The 17,359-nt window shown below is 36.2% G+C and overlaps 2 protein-coding genes across 2 annotated transcripts; one reads left to right on the top strand and one right to left on the bottom strand.

Moving 5' to 3' along the window:
- The first annotated feature begins 175 nt into the window (after positions 1 to 175).
- bfsp2 (beaded filament structural protein 2, phakinin) lies at positions 176 to 5,039 on the top strand. Its single transcript, XM_079875582.1, has 8 exons — positions 176 to 1,893; positions 2,335 to 2,417; positions 2,530 to 2,686; positions 2,764 to 2,925; positions 3,979 to 4,104; positions 4,214 to 4,449; positions 4,642 to 4,727; positions 4,869 to 5,039. The coding sequence occupies exons 1-8, from the start codon at positions 1,468 to 1,470 to the stop codon at positions 4,910 to 4,912; spliced, it is 1,320 nt and encodes a 439-aa protein (XP_079731708.1). The 5' UTR covers positions 176 to 1,467; the 3' UTR covers positions 4,913 to 5,039.
- A 1-nt stretch (position 5,040) lies between these two features.
- On the bottom strand, positions 5,041 to 15,669 carry klhl18 (kelch-like family member 18). Its single transcript, XM_079875568.1, has 12 exons — positions 15,398 to 15,669; positions 13,589 to 13,719; positions 13,353 to 13,493; positions 11,449 to 11,647; positions 11,133 to 11,293; positions 10,344 to 10,480; positions 10,027 to 10,249; positions 9,776 to 9,880; positions 8,408 to 8,519; positions 6,071 to 8,309; positions 5,906 to 5,971; positions 5,041 to 5,822 (listed from the first exon to the last, which is right to left on the bottom strand). Exons 1-10 carry the CDS (start codon positions 15,530 to 15,532, stop codon positions 7,923 to 7,925), a joined length of 1,731 nt encoding a protein of 576 aa, XP_079731694.1. The 5' UTR covers positions 15,533 to 15,669; the 3' UTR covers positions 5,041 to 5,822; positions 5,906 to 5,971; positions 6,071 to 7,922.
- Positions 15,670 to 17,359: the final 1,690 nt, after the last annotated feature.

The following is a 17,359-nucleotide window of genomic DNA, read 5'->3' as shown; positions in this document are numbered from 1 at the left end:
ATGGCATATTCAAACATTTCAGCTGAACTAAATTAAATTATATCAGATTAAATTTTAATACTTACATATCCTAAATTCTGTCCAAAAATGCTGAGATCCATATAGAGAGAAAGATTGAAATCGATGATTTAGGCCTTCCTGTTTGAGACAAATACACAGTAAGACACATGCAAGAAATCACTGTATGATGATCGTTCTCCTTCCTACAGTAGTTAACCCACCTGTGCGCTGATATTAGGTGGGACTGCAATGGTAGAAAGTCTTCTGCTAATCATTTCAGCAAACTTATGTCAAAATATATCAAAAATATGATTTCAAGTACAGCTTAGGTCTACCTAAGGAATCTTACTGGACGTCCAGAAGTCTAACAGTGTAGATAGATAGATAGATAGATAGATAGATAGATAGATAGATAGATAGATAGATAGATAGATAGATAGATAGATAGATAGATAGATAGATAGATAGATAGATAGCAGCAAAGCATCCTGGTGTGCCATACAGTTGCCATGTTTAATATGATTTCGAGTGTGATATTGTTATACAACAGTTCAATAAAGTTAATAATGTTAATATTGTTAATAAAGAAGTTAATATTGAGAAACTTACATTTTAGATATAATGTCATCAGAAACTTTGTCTATTTTGCTCTGCCAACAAACATTTCTAAAAGAAACCACCGCACTGATAGCAATACAACAACGCGTGACTGACGCTACTGAGTGAATCAGTGTTTCTGTAAGAATGAAACGGTTGCAATTAAACAAATGATTCAATGACTTGTGACTCCTGAATAAATCAATGTTGTTATCGGTCAGCACTGACCATATAAATGCAATATCTGTGATTAAAAAAGATACAGGCTAATGAAACCTTATCACTTTCTCGTGGGAAAAAAGTTCTTCTGACTTCTGTTTTGATGACAGTTGAATACATCTGCCACCTGCAAACAGGATGATGCGGTAAAGATTACTTATCAAATGCAAAATCGTCTTGTGAAGCAAGTAATTCTTTCTGTTGCCTTTTTTCCCCTCATTTACAACTCATATGAGGTTCTGTATAGCCTATATATCATAAACACATGGCCTACCACATACACATGTAGGCCTATACTCTCTTGGGTCATTGTGATGATAGTTTAGTTTCCCCACTGTCAAACAGAAAACATACTGAGAGAGGGGACCTGGATTGGTCCATAGAGCTTTCCTGAGAAGACCACTGTGCTGAGACAGCTGAAAACTGCCTAGCGGTGATGAACAAAGAGCAGTGACCAGCATCACCAGGTCTCTATCACAATAGTATTAAAACAAAGAGCCTGCTTTCCAGAAGGCCAGGCCACCATAAAGAGGCATGCACTGGTAGCTGTTGCCGTTTAGCTGAGGGGAGGTCAGTGGATATTTACGCTTGCATTGTGATCATGTCTATGGACTAATAGTGGTCTGTCACTTAAAAAGCATCAGGACAGGAATGCCTCTGCCACGACGTCGGTCCTCCTTCCTGGGCCAGGCTGCTGCGGAGCAGCCCGGTGGCGTGGGCCGCATGAGTGCAACAGGGATCTCTGCGCCTCGGGGAGTGTTTGTAGGCATGGCTCCCACCGGAGGTACCAGCAGCCTGGGTGCACGCGTGTCCCGCAGAGCTCTGGGCATCAGCAGCGTGTTTATGCAGGGCCTTAGAAGCACCGTTCCTGTGGTGAGCAAGCCCGGGGATCGAGGCCACCACTATGACTTCGACAGCCTTAACACGTGCCTGCTGGAGTATCGTCATAAAGTTCACGCTCTGGAACAACTCAACCAACAACTGGAGGAACAGATCAGACACTGCTTAGATAGGAAAGCTGTCAGCGCCGGGAAATGGACTGGCCTACAGCAAGACTGGGAAGATGTTTATACACAGGTAGGAGTTGGACTGTATAGATCAAGCATAGAGGTCAAAGAGCAAACTTTTAATTTAATTAGTTAAAACTTTTAATATCTTTTCAATTCAAATATGTACTTTTTTATTTATTTATCCTAAGATTTTGTTGTAGAGAAAATATCTTAAATTTAAGTTTACTTTTTTTTTACACCACACTGAAATTTTTTGTTTTAAACATAAATCTAACAAAATGTAGTGATATTTATGTTTGTTAAAAAAAAAACATTTGACCATTTACTTAGAGAATATTTGTTTATTTAGAGAAAGAGAGAGTATTGTCAAACTTTATATTTAAATTAATTTATATATGTTTTCTGGGAACAGGTTTTATAAAAAATAAATAAAAATGAACCTCCTAGTACTGAGGAGGTAAAAAGATACTCTACTGGCGCACATGCTAACATCTTCCTGCTTCCTAAGGTCAGTGAGGCCACCCTGGACAACGCTCGACTTATGCTCCAGACTGAGAATGTTCAAGCCAATGCAGAGGACTTCAAAGAGAGGTGTGAGTGTGCTTCATTGATTAAAACAGAGAAAAAGATTTTGATCGCTCTAGCATTTATCTGCATGAACAGATTTCCAGCAAAGAGTGTGTTTTTATTCACGATTGTGTAGGTACGAGAATGAGCAGCCGTTCCGCAAAGCAGTGGAGGAGGAGATTAACTCTCTGTACAAAGTCATCGATGATGCAAACCTGACCAGGATGGACCTGGAAAATGATATTGACAGCATGAAGAATGAGCTGATGAATCTGGAGCAAAGTCATATGGAGGTGAAATAAGACCAGCTCAGTGATAGAATTATCTTAGAGTTAGAGTTAAATTAGGATCTTCTTTTGCTCTTCTTTAGGATGTTAGAGTGCTCTATAAGCAGATGTCAGGACGTGATGTTGAAGAGCCGGAGACTCCCACTGAGACCAGCCTGGACCAGATTCTAGCTTTCATCCGTTCCCACTGGGAGAAGGTCATTGAGAGGAACCGTGCTGAGACTGACGTCTACCTTGAGTCCAAGGTAAACCATAGAACATGAATCATATATATATATATATATATATATATATATATATATATATATATGTGTATATATATATATATATATATATATATATATATATATATATATGTATATGTATACATATATATATATATATATATATATATATATATATATACATGTATGTATATATATATATATATATATATATATATATATATGTATATATATATATACATGTATATATATACTTATTGCTTATAATACACTTATTGCTTACATATGTATATATATGTGTGTGTGTATATATATATATATATATATATACACACTTGCCGTATATATTAATTTATAGATATTTACACTATCGATAGAAATTAATACTTTTATTCAGCAAGGATGCAATAAACAAAATAAACAGTAAAGAGATTTTTAATGTTGCAAAATATTTGGATTTCAAATAAATGCCTAAATTATCTAAGAATCCTCAAAAAATGATCACCATTTCCACAAAAATATCAAGCAGCACAACTGTTTTTTATCTTTGAAAATAATAAGAAAAGCCTCTTGAGCACCAAATCAGCATATTAGAATGATTTCTAAAGGATCATGTGACACTGAAGACTGCTGAAAATTCAGCTTTGCCATCACAGTAATAAATTACATTATGTATTAAAACAGAAAGCAGTTATTTTAAAATTTAATTAAATTTCACATTGTTTCTGTTTTTACTGTTTCTTTTACCAATAAATGCAGACTTGGTGAGCATAAGATACTTAAAAATCGTACGGTAGTGTAATTTATATGATCAAATAAATATATAAAAAAATATATTTTATTAGGCTACTGAAAATGTAAAAAAAATTAAGTAAAACTATAAATGCTGCACAACTGTTCATTGCTAGTTTATGTTAACATATAAAACTTTATTGAAAAGTTCAATAACTATTAAATATTTCCCTCAGGACCACGTTGGGGTCCCGATCACCTTGTTGGAATTTATTTTGTGATAAAGACCGAATATTATCCCTGTCATAAAATGAAAATCCCCTATGTGTGAATGTGCAACAGGCCGACAGAGTGAGCAGTAAGCTGAGTCGAGAAGAAGAGGAGCTTGAGAGTCTGAAGACTGAATGCAGTGATGCCGGGTGCAAGATTCAGAATCTGCAGGCCGAGACTGAGTCTATTAGAGCTCTGGTAGGACAACTTTCTCAAAGTGTGATGCAAAAAAAAAAAATTAATAATAATCATAAAGCACAACAATATTCAATTGACTGAACTTTGTATGATCCCTGATTCCCTGCAGAAACGAGGCCTGGAGAACGCCCTCAACGATGCCAAGCACTGGCACGACATTGAGCTCCAAAACCTGGGCTCTGTCATCGGAAAGCTGGAGGGCGAGCTCAATGACATCCGTGGGGACACCGAGCAGCAGCGTCGGGACTATGAAACCTTGCACAACAACAAGATGAAGCTGGAGCTGGAGATCGGAACGTATCATGGAATCCTGGACGGAGAGGAGAGCAGATTCCACACCTCAACGTGAGGCTCATTTTCAGTCTGCTTATGACAGGAGGACAAGGACTGTAAAAACAACTAAAGCCCTGACTCAATCTTCTTCCTCGTTCTCCCATAGTCTTAAGTTCTTTGAAACTCTCCCTAGTTTCAGTTTCTGTGATTCCAGACAGATCTCTCAGGGGATACTGTATGTAACCACAATGTTCTGTACTGTAGGTTCCCCGGTGGTTCTTCAGTACCTGAGGGACGAACTGAAACCACATTTTCCACATCTGAACCACAGAGCTGTCCACAGACGGAAGGTACTGTTTCAATGGAATATATTTTATCTACAAAAGATTCTCAAATGATCTGTAGTATGTAGTATGAATATTAAGCTTGATGAACAAGATGATCAAGGCTTTTTGGAGATTAAAAAACATGTTTTTGATTTCCTTCGTCAGGTTCTAATGCTCCTGGTGCTCCAGAAGAAAGAAAGAATGAATGAAATATAATTTTCTTGATTTTCATTTGTTTCTCCTCACTTGTAGTTTACAGCATCTATAGACTACATGATTGCTGTGCAGGTTAAGAAATGAATAAAAACATAAGACATAAATTGAAGATCCACTCATAAAACATTGACTTCAATTCATTTTTATTTAGCATTTAGCTGATTTTATATACAAAGACTCTCCAGTTGATTCTCTAGCCTCTATGATTCCATATCCTGATCCAATATGCCTATATTCTGTTTTACTCCCACGGGTACCAAAGCCATAAATGATAGTGTGGGAAATATGAATAATTGACTATGGTCAAAACTAAAGCTCCCTAACACGATAATGAGACCTTGTGGTTATAATGACACGTCTATGAAACTGCCACTTAGACATTACTTCAAATCCATGTTATCGTTCTGAACTATCATTTCTTTGTTTAGGAAATCCTCAAATAGCAGTTTACTGCATGCATGGGGAAAAAACACAAAGCTATAACAAAAGACAATAGCTGACTGACATTTCTAGTACAAATAGGTAACCATGGTGTGTTTTAAAGAAAACCAGTCCCACATTTACACTAATTTAAGCAGTTTAGTAAAAACGTATTGAATGTTTTATATATATAAAAAAAGTGCAAACTCATGCAAAATTAAGAAATGACAGTCTAACATAGTATACTAAAACATAGCTGCATAAACAGATTAAAAAACAAGTTATTCTTTCCAACAGAAACGAAATGTTATTCATATTTAGGTATATGAATTATGCAGAATTTGGACACAGCAGATTTCATTTCTCTGGTCTTGTTGGGTCTCCAATAACTGAGAAGCATCCAGCACAGTAACGGGCCGGTTTCTTTGTGTTAGCAGAATTCGCTCTTTTCAGACGGAATCCAAGACTGCTGACCCTCACGTCCTATGAACATCAGCACAGCTGTAATATTCGACATATATGAACAAAAAGGTCTGATTGTGTCACATCACAAACACACTTCTCACCTGTGAGTTTCCTAGTGTTACACTTTCTGACGGCTGTGGATCTGATGGTTGGACCAGTAGAGGTGTCTGTATGATGAACAACAAATGCATTGCATCAGTTTTTGCTATTCTTTTCAATATAACCAGTTTTAATGATATTCCCATTTAATAAAAAGATTCTTCTACCTTCTGAAGTGGCTCCATGGGAAAAGCAGCTGAGAAGTTCAGCATAAAGATGAGCAGCAACACCAGCAGGGCTCTTTGCATGTTCCCAGTCATCCTTCACTCTCAAACTAACAGTGAACAGGCACACGTCTGTTCAATTAAAACACCACTCAAAGGGTGTGACCCAAAGTAGTTGTGCGTCACAGGGAAAATTACAGCACAGGGCGGCATTGTGTCCATAAAATCAATGTTTATTTAAGACATTTAGGAATTACGCGAAAAAGAATATTTTAGTCCCACACAAAAGATCTGTTAATGCCGTTCATTCAGGTTAAATGGGAATGTTTTTAAAAGATATCAGGGCGACCGACTCGATATTTGTCCCTGTTGAGCTCTCCCATCTCATACAGAGGTAGCTGAGGAATATATTCAAACACAGAAAAATGTGATCTAATATATATATATACACACATATACATATATATATTAGATTTCTGTAAAACGTAAACTTGATTCTCATTTAAGTGACTACAATGTGCAATGCTATAAAAAGAATGATTACAGCTAATAATAAATTAAACGTAGAAATACTGCATCACAATTGGAAATTAATACAAAATAAATCATAAAATAAAATCAGCAGAGAAAAGCAGTATTGGTAATATGAGAAAGAAAATATAAACCGTGTTAAAAATTCACAGTCAGTAATCCTAATTTCAGATGGGTTATTTGAAATTAAAATCATACGGTAAAAATTCATACAGTCATAAACCATAATTTGGACATTTTTTGCACAAAGCACAAGGGAGCATTCTATTTATAGGCTATCTCCAACACTTTTACTTCAACATAGTAAATAATCCTGAAAGCACATATCGTTAGCCTCATAGCATAATTGCATAAGTTATATTAAAAAAAAAAAAAATGTAGGCAATTATGCTATGAGGATAACGATATCTGACAAGTTAATCATCAGTTAATGTCAATTTCACTCTCCCTCATTTTGGTATGTGTACTGATTCTCAAAAACACGAGAGAAAGTAAAAAAAAAAAAAAAAAGACAATGGATTAGATGCGCACATCACAGCCCATCCATCCAGTATACAGAGCCGGTGATCGGCAATCCCAAAATCAAAAAAATCTGCACATTAAAACCGGACACCAAAAAAAAAGAAAAAAAATGAATTCAAGTCAATAAAGTGGTGAAATAAAAAAACAGTCCCATGTAAAGTGGAAAGTCATGGCACATCTTTGTGCAGACACATTTTGCTCACATTAAATTTCCATCATGTTCTGCAAAACAGCAACATTCATTATGAGCAATATCCCAAATAACATACGGTTAGTACTTCTAAGAATTAAAAACATCTTTATCCTTATTAATCATACCCACTTGATTATACACTTTCTCCCAATTATGGCATGGGTTAACAGTGGTTAACTTTCACCTGTCTAGAAATCTAAATTGGCTTCCAGTTTAGAGGAATAAAAATGACAAATTTATATGTGTACATGATGATATTACCTAAAAACTGATGCTTAAAAGGGCCCACAACACACGCTATCTGTTAACAGTGCAAAAGTGTGTTTTTTAGCAGAAGTGCGGCCCAGTTGTTGTCAGTGTCTTTGAACGTACGTATGAATTCTACATTTGGTCGTCAAAAGAACAGAACAGGATTATGTCACCATTAAAGGTGTACTGGCATATCTGCTTTAGGCTTTTCTTAGAATAAAAGCCTGAATAATGGTACCTCTGATGCAAACATGTGAACCAAGGATCATGAGTGCATTTTGTTAGATTATTCAGTACAAAAACCTTTCGTTCTTTTTTTTTAAATAATTAAAATCCTTTTGGGCTGAGGGAGATGTGGCGTTAAGTTGGCTGTAAGGGTATACAGCCTACCCCTACCCCGCCCTCGTGGCAAACCATCGGTGTCATAAGTGTCCAGCGGTTCGTTTCTGGGTCGTACATTTCCAAAGAGCTGAGATTGGACTGTCCATCATAACCTCCCACTGCATAGAGTCGACCGCAGTTGGCTACTAGAGAAATGCGGCTGCGTCGAGTGTTCATGGCCACTAGGTGGCTCCACTGATCTGTTATTGAGCTGTACACCTCTGCTCCACTAAGGAACGCAGAACCATCATAACCTCCTGCCACATACAGATTGCTGCCCACGGCTGCAGCACCGTGCCGACAGCGCTTGTTTATCATGGGAGCAACAGGGTGCCATAATGCTGTATGCTGGTTATAGTACTCCACCTAGTGGCAGAGACATGAAACAAGGAACATTCACAACTTTACATATTGTAGTATTTTGTAACTTATATCCTGCCAATTGAATTATGATGTTCACTTACTGTGTTAAAGATCTGTAGACCATCATGACCGCCTGAAACGTATATTCTGCCTTCAAACACAGTAACACCAGCAGCACTGCGGCTTGCACTCATTTCTGTAACTATTGTCCATCTGGTAACAGAAGACACACGCACACACAAAATCAGACACATTGTGATTTCGAAAAACCACAGCAAAAACTTTGCTATTGAACACGTCTTTACATTAAATGTTAATATATTAACAAATTAAATTACGAAAATAAACTTCCTTGTAATAAGTAACCACTGCTTCAAGTAATTAAATAATCAGCCAATAATTTCAAATAATCAGCCAATCATAAAATGAACACAAATTATAATAACTAATAGAACAAACGATATTAATGACATTAATGTGCTATTTTAAACATAAACAAATTAAAAATTATTAAAAACCATGACATATAATAAGTAAAAAAAGGTATACTGTAATAATTACTTGGAAAAACAAAAAAATATATAAAACACAGAATAAATATAAACAACATCATTATTGATGATATAATAGACAGTGGCAAGTCTTTCTTTCTTTCATTCTTTATATAGCACTGCTAAATACAACCGAAGTTGACCAAAGTGCTTTACATAAAACATACATCTCACATTTCTCACATCACAGGCACCACATTGAGATTACCTGTTATAAGCGGTCAATGATAAATGTGCCTTAAGCAAGTTCCTGAATACTGATAAAGATTTAGCAGATCTAATAGAAAGAGGCAGTTCATTCCATAATCTCGGTCCCATAACTGCGAAAGCGTGATCACCTTCACTTAAAGTCTATTAGGCTGTACTTACACTTTCTATCATAAAGCAAAAAAAGCTCAAATACTGATCAGTGCATGAGCACCTTAAATATGTTCAGCCAAGATTAAATATGCATTAGATTTCAATAACATTAATAACGCTGTTGCACCACCTGCAGGCTAGACGGTGATGAAGACTTAAAATTAAAATGATTAAAATGATGACTATTTATTTTTATTATTAGTCTAACATATATGTATATATATATATATATATATATATATATATATATATATATATATATATGTATATATAATTACATAACGTAATGTATTTTAAATGAATTATTAAATAATGTTTAACATTAAATAATAAATAATTAAAACATTAAATAATGAAAACATTTTTGTATACTCTTTTTGATCCAAATATCATTGCCACATAATTATATATATTTTAAAAGCTACTTAGTTTGTTTGTTTTTTCAACAAAATATTTTCCATTACTTAAAATGTTGATTACTTGATTTACAAATTAATCGAGTGACAGCCCAACATTAATCCAATTTTCTAAACATTACCTAAAGAATGTATGACTCACCTGTCAGTCTCTGGGGAATAGCACTCGACTGAATTTAGAGAGGACTTGCCATCATATCCACCACAGACATATATATGGCCATCAACAACAACTGTTCCCATCGCACTAATGCAGAAAGAAGAGATGATAGACCAAAAGCATCAGATATGCATACATACATCACATGTACCTAAAATTCTTGGCTTAAATCCAGCTTCAAAACAGCTTTTCAAATAATATATATTAAATATATTTCCCTCACAATTTCTTACCTGCGTTGAGTATTCATGCTAGCAACTTTGGTCCAAGTGTCAGTTTCTGGGTTGTAAACTTCCACAGTTCTAAGCCGTGATTGACCGTCGTAACCACCAATGGCATAAAGCAGCCCATTCACAACAGCAACACCCACTCGACTGCGGGCTGTGCTCATAGGTTGGCATCGCTCCCAACAGTTTCCAATAGGATCAAATACCTCCACGACATTTAATGAGTCACCTGTGCATGAAACGTTGACTCATTAACAAAAACTGACACTTGACAGTAACTAGCACATGAGTTTTCTAAAAGGACAGTGTGAAGAAGGAGGTACCAGCACTGTTGAGGCCCCCGACCGCATAGATTAAACCTGCGATGGATGTGCAACATCTCTGTCGGGTCTTGTAGGCTGGGAGGTGCGGCCGTCGCTCCGGCATCAGATGGTAATCTTTTGCCTCATCAACAAGGTCCCTGTTGAGAGTAAAGGTCAAATGCATATTCATGCATGGATACTTTTGGAAACGCACAAACAATTCCCCAAATAATTAATCCCTACATCTTTTCAAAAGTATTACTAAAAAACTGTTACATAGTCTAAGCCATCAGCCACCTAATAATAATAATTTACATTACATACAACCATAAAGTCAACATGAAATCAAAATTGATCTTTTTTAATGGAATATTAAAGTATTTATTATAAATGATTTATCTATGCAAATTCTTTTTTACTTCATGTGCCCACATATTCTTTAATCAAAATAGCTCTTAATCAAAATTAATCTATTCTCTGATGACATGTTTTTTTGGTGCAAGGGCAAGACAACCTGTCACTCACATGAGATCATAATAGAAAACAACAATGATCCAATCAATTGACCAAAATAAAATCCACTTTGTTTCACTCAGTAATACAGTACATCACAATAGGCATGAAAAGATTATCACAACTACCGTTTCATGCTGACTTGAAGTACAATGGTACTCTTAGATATTGTATTGAAAATGTATTTACTCTAGATTTGGATCTGCAAAAATCACAATGTCTTAGTTTGGATTCGAAACGGTGTGTTTTTGCCAAAAGGTCCATTTATGGGGCATAAGTTATCTGAAAGAAACGTGCCTGCATTTGTGGCAGCAGCGTACAAGCTCATCTTGTTGGACTCGGTCAGCAAGGAACTGAGGTCGACATAGAGGCAGTCGGGTTTTAGACAGTAACTCCGGTAACCGTGGCTCACGATCTTCACGTGCATGTCGCACCCAAGCAAGCACGGCCTCAAACACCTACAAACAACAAAAAATATCAGATTTTCTCTAATTTTATAGTCTCTCATTAAAGAAAACACCCAAAACTGTGAAACAATGAAAATGTGTGATTTACATCCATCATTCAGTACCATCCTGTTCTTGTCACTTTATGTTAGTCATTAGAATCTGACCTGCTCCTCTGCTTGGACATTGAGCTCATCGCAGCCCACGAGCTCAAACACCTCCTCCGACCGAAGGGCCAGGAACTCCTCGGACAAAGATACCTCCACAAAATGCTGGTGAACGAAGATGTTGGCTGCATCGTAGAGTGTGGTGCACATCATAGTCTCTGCGAACTGCCGTACACCAAGGCAATTCTTTGGATGCAACCTGTTAATTAGGAGCAAGTCTAGAATGATCTGTATGTGAAATTAATCACTTTCATATCTCCTTTTTATAATCTTTATAACTCCATAACCTGAGAGAAGCATGTCACAGTTATCACTTCAAGGTGCTCTAAGCGATGTTGGGTGACGTCATTTCTTGTTGACGTTCGAAGTATTGTCAAATAAAACGGAGGCTAGCTCGACCCTGCTTCCTCCTCATCCCGTCCACTCCCCCTTCCTTCCATGCTTCCTGAAACAGGCTTTTCCGATGTAAATTTGGGACTTCGGCATTCCTTTTCCCTCTTCTTTGCTATTTGTTCATTGGAACGTCGTCTCTTTGGTCGTGTGTCGGCCATATCAAAATTCTCAAGAGAATATAATTCTGACGTTAGTCGTTGTCTAGGACATCGCTCCTCTAGCTAACTTCCCTCTTCATGCTTCTCTCTCCTCCACTCCCCACACCCCCCTTCATGTGCACGCGCACTAACCCCCACCCTGAAATCATTCTTGTCGGTTATTGGCTGGAACACTGTTTGTTATGTTTCGTGGTCCAGGCTGGGCCAGTTTGTTTTTGTTGCCGCTTGTGGAGTCTGGGCTGTCTACAGAGACCGCGTTTTTTACAGTGTGTTCAGGGGAAAGGCAGCTAGCGGATAGTGAGGAGATGTTTGCTGTATGTGACAAAAAATGTTTCAGCCTAAAAAACGTGTGACATCGCTTAGTGACATCCTATATTATTTATTGATTATACAATTATGTACACACATTATCATTCGAAGGTTTGGGATCAGTAATGTTTTTAATGTTTTTGAAAGAAGTCTCTTATGCTCACCAAGGCTGTATTTATATGAACAGAATCCAATAAAACAGTAATGTTGTGAAATATTTGAACAATTTAAAATAACTTTTTTATTTTAATATATTTAATGCAATTTAACGCATCCTTGGTGAATAAAAGTAATAATTTCTTTCAAATCATACTGACTCTAAACCTTTGAACCAGTAGTTAGTTATTACAATATCTATATCAGTAACACTTTACAATAAGGTCTCATTTGGTAACATTAGTTCAAGTGATAGGCTAGTTCACCCAAAAATGAAAATTCTTTCATCATTTACTCAACCTCAAGTTATTCCAAACCTGTATGTATTTCTTTGCTCTGCTGAACAAAAAAATATCTATTTTGAAGAATGTCAGTTGCTGGGCCCCATTGACCTCCATAGTATTTCAATGGGAACCATCAAGGTGTTTGCTTACTCATATTCTTTAAAATATCTTATTTTGTGTTCAGCAGAAGAAATAAATGCATACAAGTTTGGAACAACCTGAGGGTGAGCAAATGACAGAATTTTCATCTTTGGGTGAACTATCCCTTTAAATGTATTGACTAACATGAACTAACAATGAGCAATGCATTTGTTACAGTATTTATTCGTCTTTTTTAATGTTAGTTAATAAAATAACAGTAGTTCATTGTTTGTTCATGTTAGTTCACAGTGCATTAACTATGTTAGCAAATACATTTTTTTATTTAAATAATGTATATTAGTAAATATTGAAATGAACATTAAGATTAATGACGGCTGTAGAAGTGTTGTTCATTCTTAGTTCATGTTAACTAAAGAAGTTAACTAATGAAACCTTATTGTAAAGTGTTACCTCTATATCTATATTATATGTCATGAAGTAATCATAATTGTTTAAGCGGTACCTCTGCTGTAGAAAAGAGCAGCAGGCATCTTTGACATTTTGAAGCTGCAGGAAACTGGCCCCTATCAGGAGGGCCTGGACATTCTGTTGGTCTATGGCTATGTGTCCATTGTAGGCAAAGTTTATTAGGGCTTCAAGTGCACTGTTTAGAGGCAAAACAGAGATGAAAATATTAGCATACACTTACAAACAAAAAAAGACCATGTCTAGAGATCTTGATTGATTTTGTATCTTCACCTGGGATCCATGCCCTGCATGACGATCTCATCCTGTTTGCATTCCACCATGTCATTGGTAAACATGGCATGGAAGTACGGAATAGAAGCAGCAAGGACTATTCTGTGAGCACTGAATTTGTGCTCTCCTACCTGCATACACAGACGGGTGAACAAATCCTGATCAGAAATCATCTCATACACATAATACATAAAATGTCCTGGTTCAGTGTTAACGTGACATTCACAGCCAAATGAAAAATCTGAAACATTATTATCCCTCCACCCAAATTATCACAAAGCATAACCATTATCAAGGGCAAAATTAACAGACAAGTGAAATTTTAATGAATGAAGCTGCAAATGTGGGGGAAAAAGAACATTCAGGCATTAAGAAAACCTGCTATACTGAAAGTATACCATAATCCTTAGCATGATCTGTAGTATGTACTATAAGCCAGCTGTCAGTCAGCAAAGACATGCGTACAGCAGGTCAGGTGAAAGGGATAAATAGGATTATTGCTCTCTGCGACCCACATAAAGGGCTGATGATGCAACAGGTAAAGCACAGCAGCAGATCAGAGACTGTTTCATTAGCTGATGCTTCTACTAATGGTGCTTTATACAGCAACATAATAGCCTAATATATATATACACATCACTCAAAAATAAGGAGGCATCAGCAAACCACCTCTTTTTTCTTTTTGGTATAGAAAACGTAAGAAATGTGCACTATTTTTCATTGTTACACATTTTTACACACTTTCATATTAATATCTCAATGTTTCATTTTTAACGCTTCTGTCTCTATGTTCTATCAGCAAAAACAACATTTCTGTTCCTGCAATTACTGTTGCATGCTTTATTGAGATGCTTTTAATAAATGTACCTTAAGTTGACAAAGTAGGCTGAATTTTGCATATTATAATGAGTCTGAAGCAGTGGTTCTCAAATAGCAGTCTTGGACCCACTAGGGGGCCTCAGCACACTTCCAATGGGGCCTCAAATATGTTTAAAACAAGCTTTTAAAATAAACTTTAAACAGCAATTATTAACAGCATTTTTCTTATAATTAAATGATTATCTTTATTCATAAAAAATATTTTAATTCATTCCCTCAACAAAGTTCATTCACTAAAAAGTAATGAATATTTCAAATGAATATAAATTTTTTTCCAAGTTATGTCAAGATGTACAGCATTTTATTGCACTGAAATAGTTATTTGGGAGGGGGGGAAATAGTTTAAAAAATAACTAGATATATAGATACAAAGGAAATAGCTAGAAACTGTTGTTTAGAATAAGCCAAACAGTTCACGATATAGCCTATTGGATATCCAGCTCTCACGTGTTTCTATTAAACTCAGCTTGATAATATAACGTTAACTTAGTTAAACATTAAACATGAGGAAATGAAAACTTCTTAACAGACCATGGAAGGCGAGTTCACTCAAGTTACCCAAGCCGTTTATAATTTCTCTAAAAATAATAAAAATAAAAATAGCAATAAATAATAGCAGGATGTGTTGTTTCTCTTCCGTGCTTTAGTAAGTTAGTTTATAATATACAGCTGGATGTTAGCTACACGCTAACAAATAACACTGGAATACATCGCCTTCAAAATTTATACAAAACATAGAAAGATCAATTTCAAGAGATGTAAGTTATGCAATGAGACACATTAGCAAACGACCTGACATGATTGAAAATTACAGCTCTTCCTTCTGTTAACAGTGTCTGTACTTCACTAGCCTCTACCATGCTGACAGCCCAGTGCTACTTGGTTAGCATTTCACTAGCAAATTAACCCTAACAAAGAAAAGCACAGTACTTTTAGGGTAACATCACACAGTTTCCCTTGTCGTCGGATCTCCTCCATCACTGCATATCCACGAGCGGGCAAATCGGCGACAGAAAAATGCATCAAATCTTCTAATTCTTCAAAAATCGTGTCACCCATCGTCATTGATGGACTGGAGACGACACTTTTTGTCCAAACTGAGACGCCGTAGATTGAGCTGTTTAACTGAGTGCCCTCCACCGGCGGTGTCAGTTAGTGCCCTATCATGTAGGGGTCGTACACTGCTCACATCAGATTTATGTGGATGTACTCATGGATGTACTGGTCTTATTCATGTGATTCACACACGTCATGGCTTAGGTTGAGTTCAGCTCACGTGACACTTTTGCACAGCTTTTGATGACTCTCTATGAGACCAGACTAGAGTTCTTCACAGTAAACGGTTGATACTAATATACAGATCTATTTATGTCATATAAAGATATTTCATCATTTTTCTCTTGCTAGTATAAAGCAATGGACAGATCCAGAGTTAAAAGAAGTTAAGACTGTTGAAGTTTGAAATGGAGGTTTTTGTAGTCGCACAAGTAGCCTACATAACCGATTCTTGCAGTTGTAGCTTATCACAATCCACATTTTTGTATTTTTTATTAAATAAAATCATCCGTTCATTTCAAGAAGTTGTTGATATACTGTATCTGTCTTTCTTTGCTTTCTGCTTATATCTGCCAACACTAATTCTTGAGACGTGTCAAACTTTGACTTCAAACTTTATCTGCAATTATATTTTAAAATAACAACATTTTCATTTTTTGTTGTTGAATTAATTAAAGATGATCAATAAAATGTTCTTAACACAAATGTGCCATTTCATGTGATTTTCTCAATATGTATTGTTTAGTAAAATTATTACTTTAGTAGAATGTTTAGTAGAATGATTAATTCTTATAGGCCTAAATTATGCTGTCAGGCTGTCATGCTTTTGCTAACTTTTTGGAGGGAAAATACCTCCTGGAAAATCTTCTGTAAGCAGGAATGGACTACAGGACACTCGTCCTTTTGTGTCAAAGCAATGCAGAAGTTACAGGCACAGAAAGCTGGTTGTGGTCAAATCTACAATTGCAAAAACACAGCAAAATTCTAATCAGTCAATATTCAACTCTCCTCTGCTCTCCATTAGCTATTCTAGTGTGTTCCATCTAATCTCCAGAGCTGTATGCAGGGCCGGACTGGGACACAATTTCAGGCAAGGAAATCCCACACCCATCCAGGCCATCCCATGGACCCAAATAAAATTTAGAAACACGGACAACCCTATTTTTTCCTAAATTACATTTATTGGTCTAAATCCTTAGGATGGGGCCGTGTAAAATAATTAAAGGCTTTCTCTTGAACAGTATCCTCACTTCCCTTTTCCTTCTCTTCATTTACCCTAATATCTCTATGTCTCTCACTTCCACCAGTATCATCAGCTTCATATACTAATTAAAGTGGAGTACTAGTGTTATATATACATTTTTGGTTGAACTGTTCCTCTTCTAAGCTTCATGAACTCACCTCCCTCTGAGTTACTGTGCATACAGGGTTGGTTGGAGTTTGAGGTCTCTAGAGTAGATGAGCTGGGGGAAGACCGGTCCAGCTGATGTATGTCTACTGTTCATTACATATACATACGAAATTAATATAAATATTGCAAGAGAATTTCTGTTCATTATGTCACCATTGAAAAAAAAAAAAAAAAAAAAAGAATAAATTGAAAAACAAAACAGCACCAACCTCCCTTTATACTGACCATGATGGTCAGTGAGCAATGAAACTGTACTGACCAGCAGTATTGCAGGTTTCTTGTCCTGGAGGCACTGATCTATATAGAATGTCATTATATAGATCAGTGCCTGGAGGCATGTCTATAAAAAGTGTATACTAATGTCAAACTGCTGACTAGTTGTTTTGTTTAGAATTAAGCATGTATAATGTATAATGAAGGTTCTA

This window comes from Squalius cephalus, assembly GCF_949319135.1.
Source record: "Squalius cephalus genome assembly, chromosome: 7".
Lineage (NCBI taxonomy): Eukaryota > Metazoa > Chordata > Actinopteri > Cypriniformes > Leuciscidae > Squalius > Squalius cephalus.
This window is presented reverse-complemented; position numbering and strand designations above follow the sequence as displayed.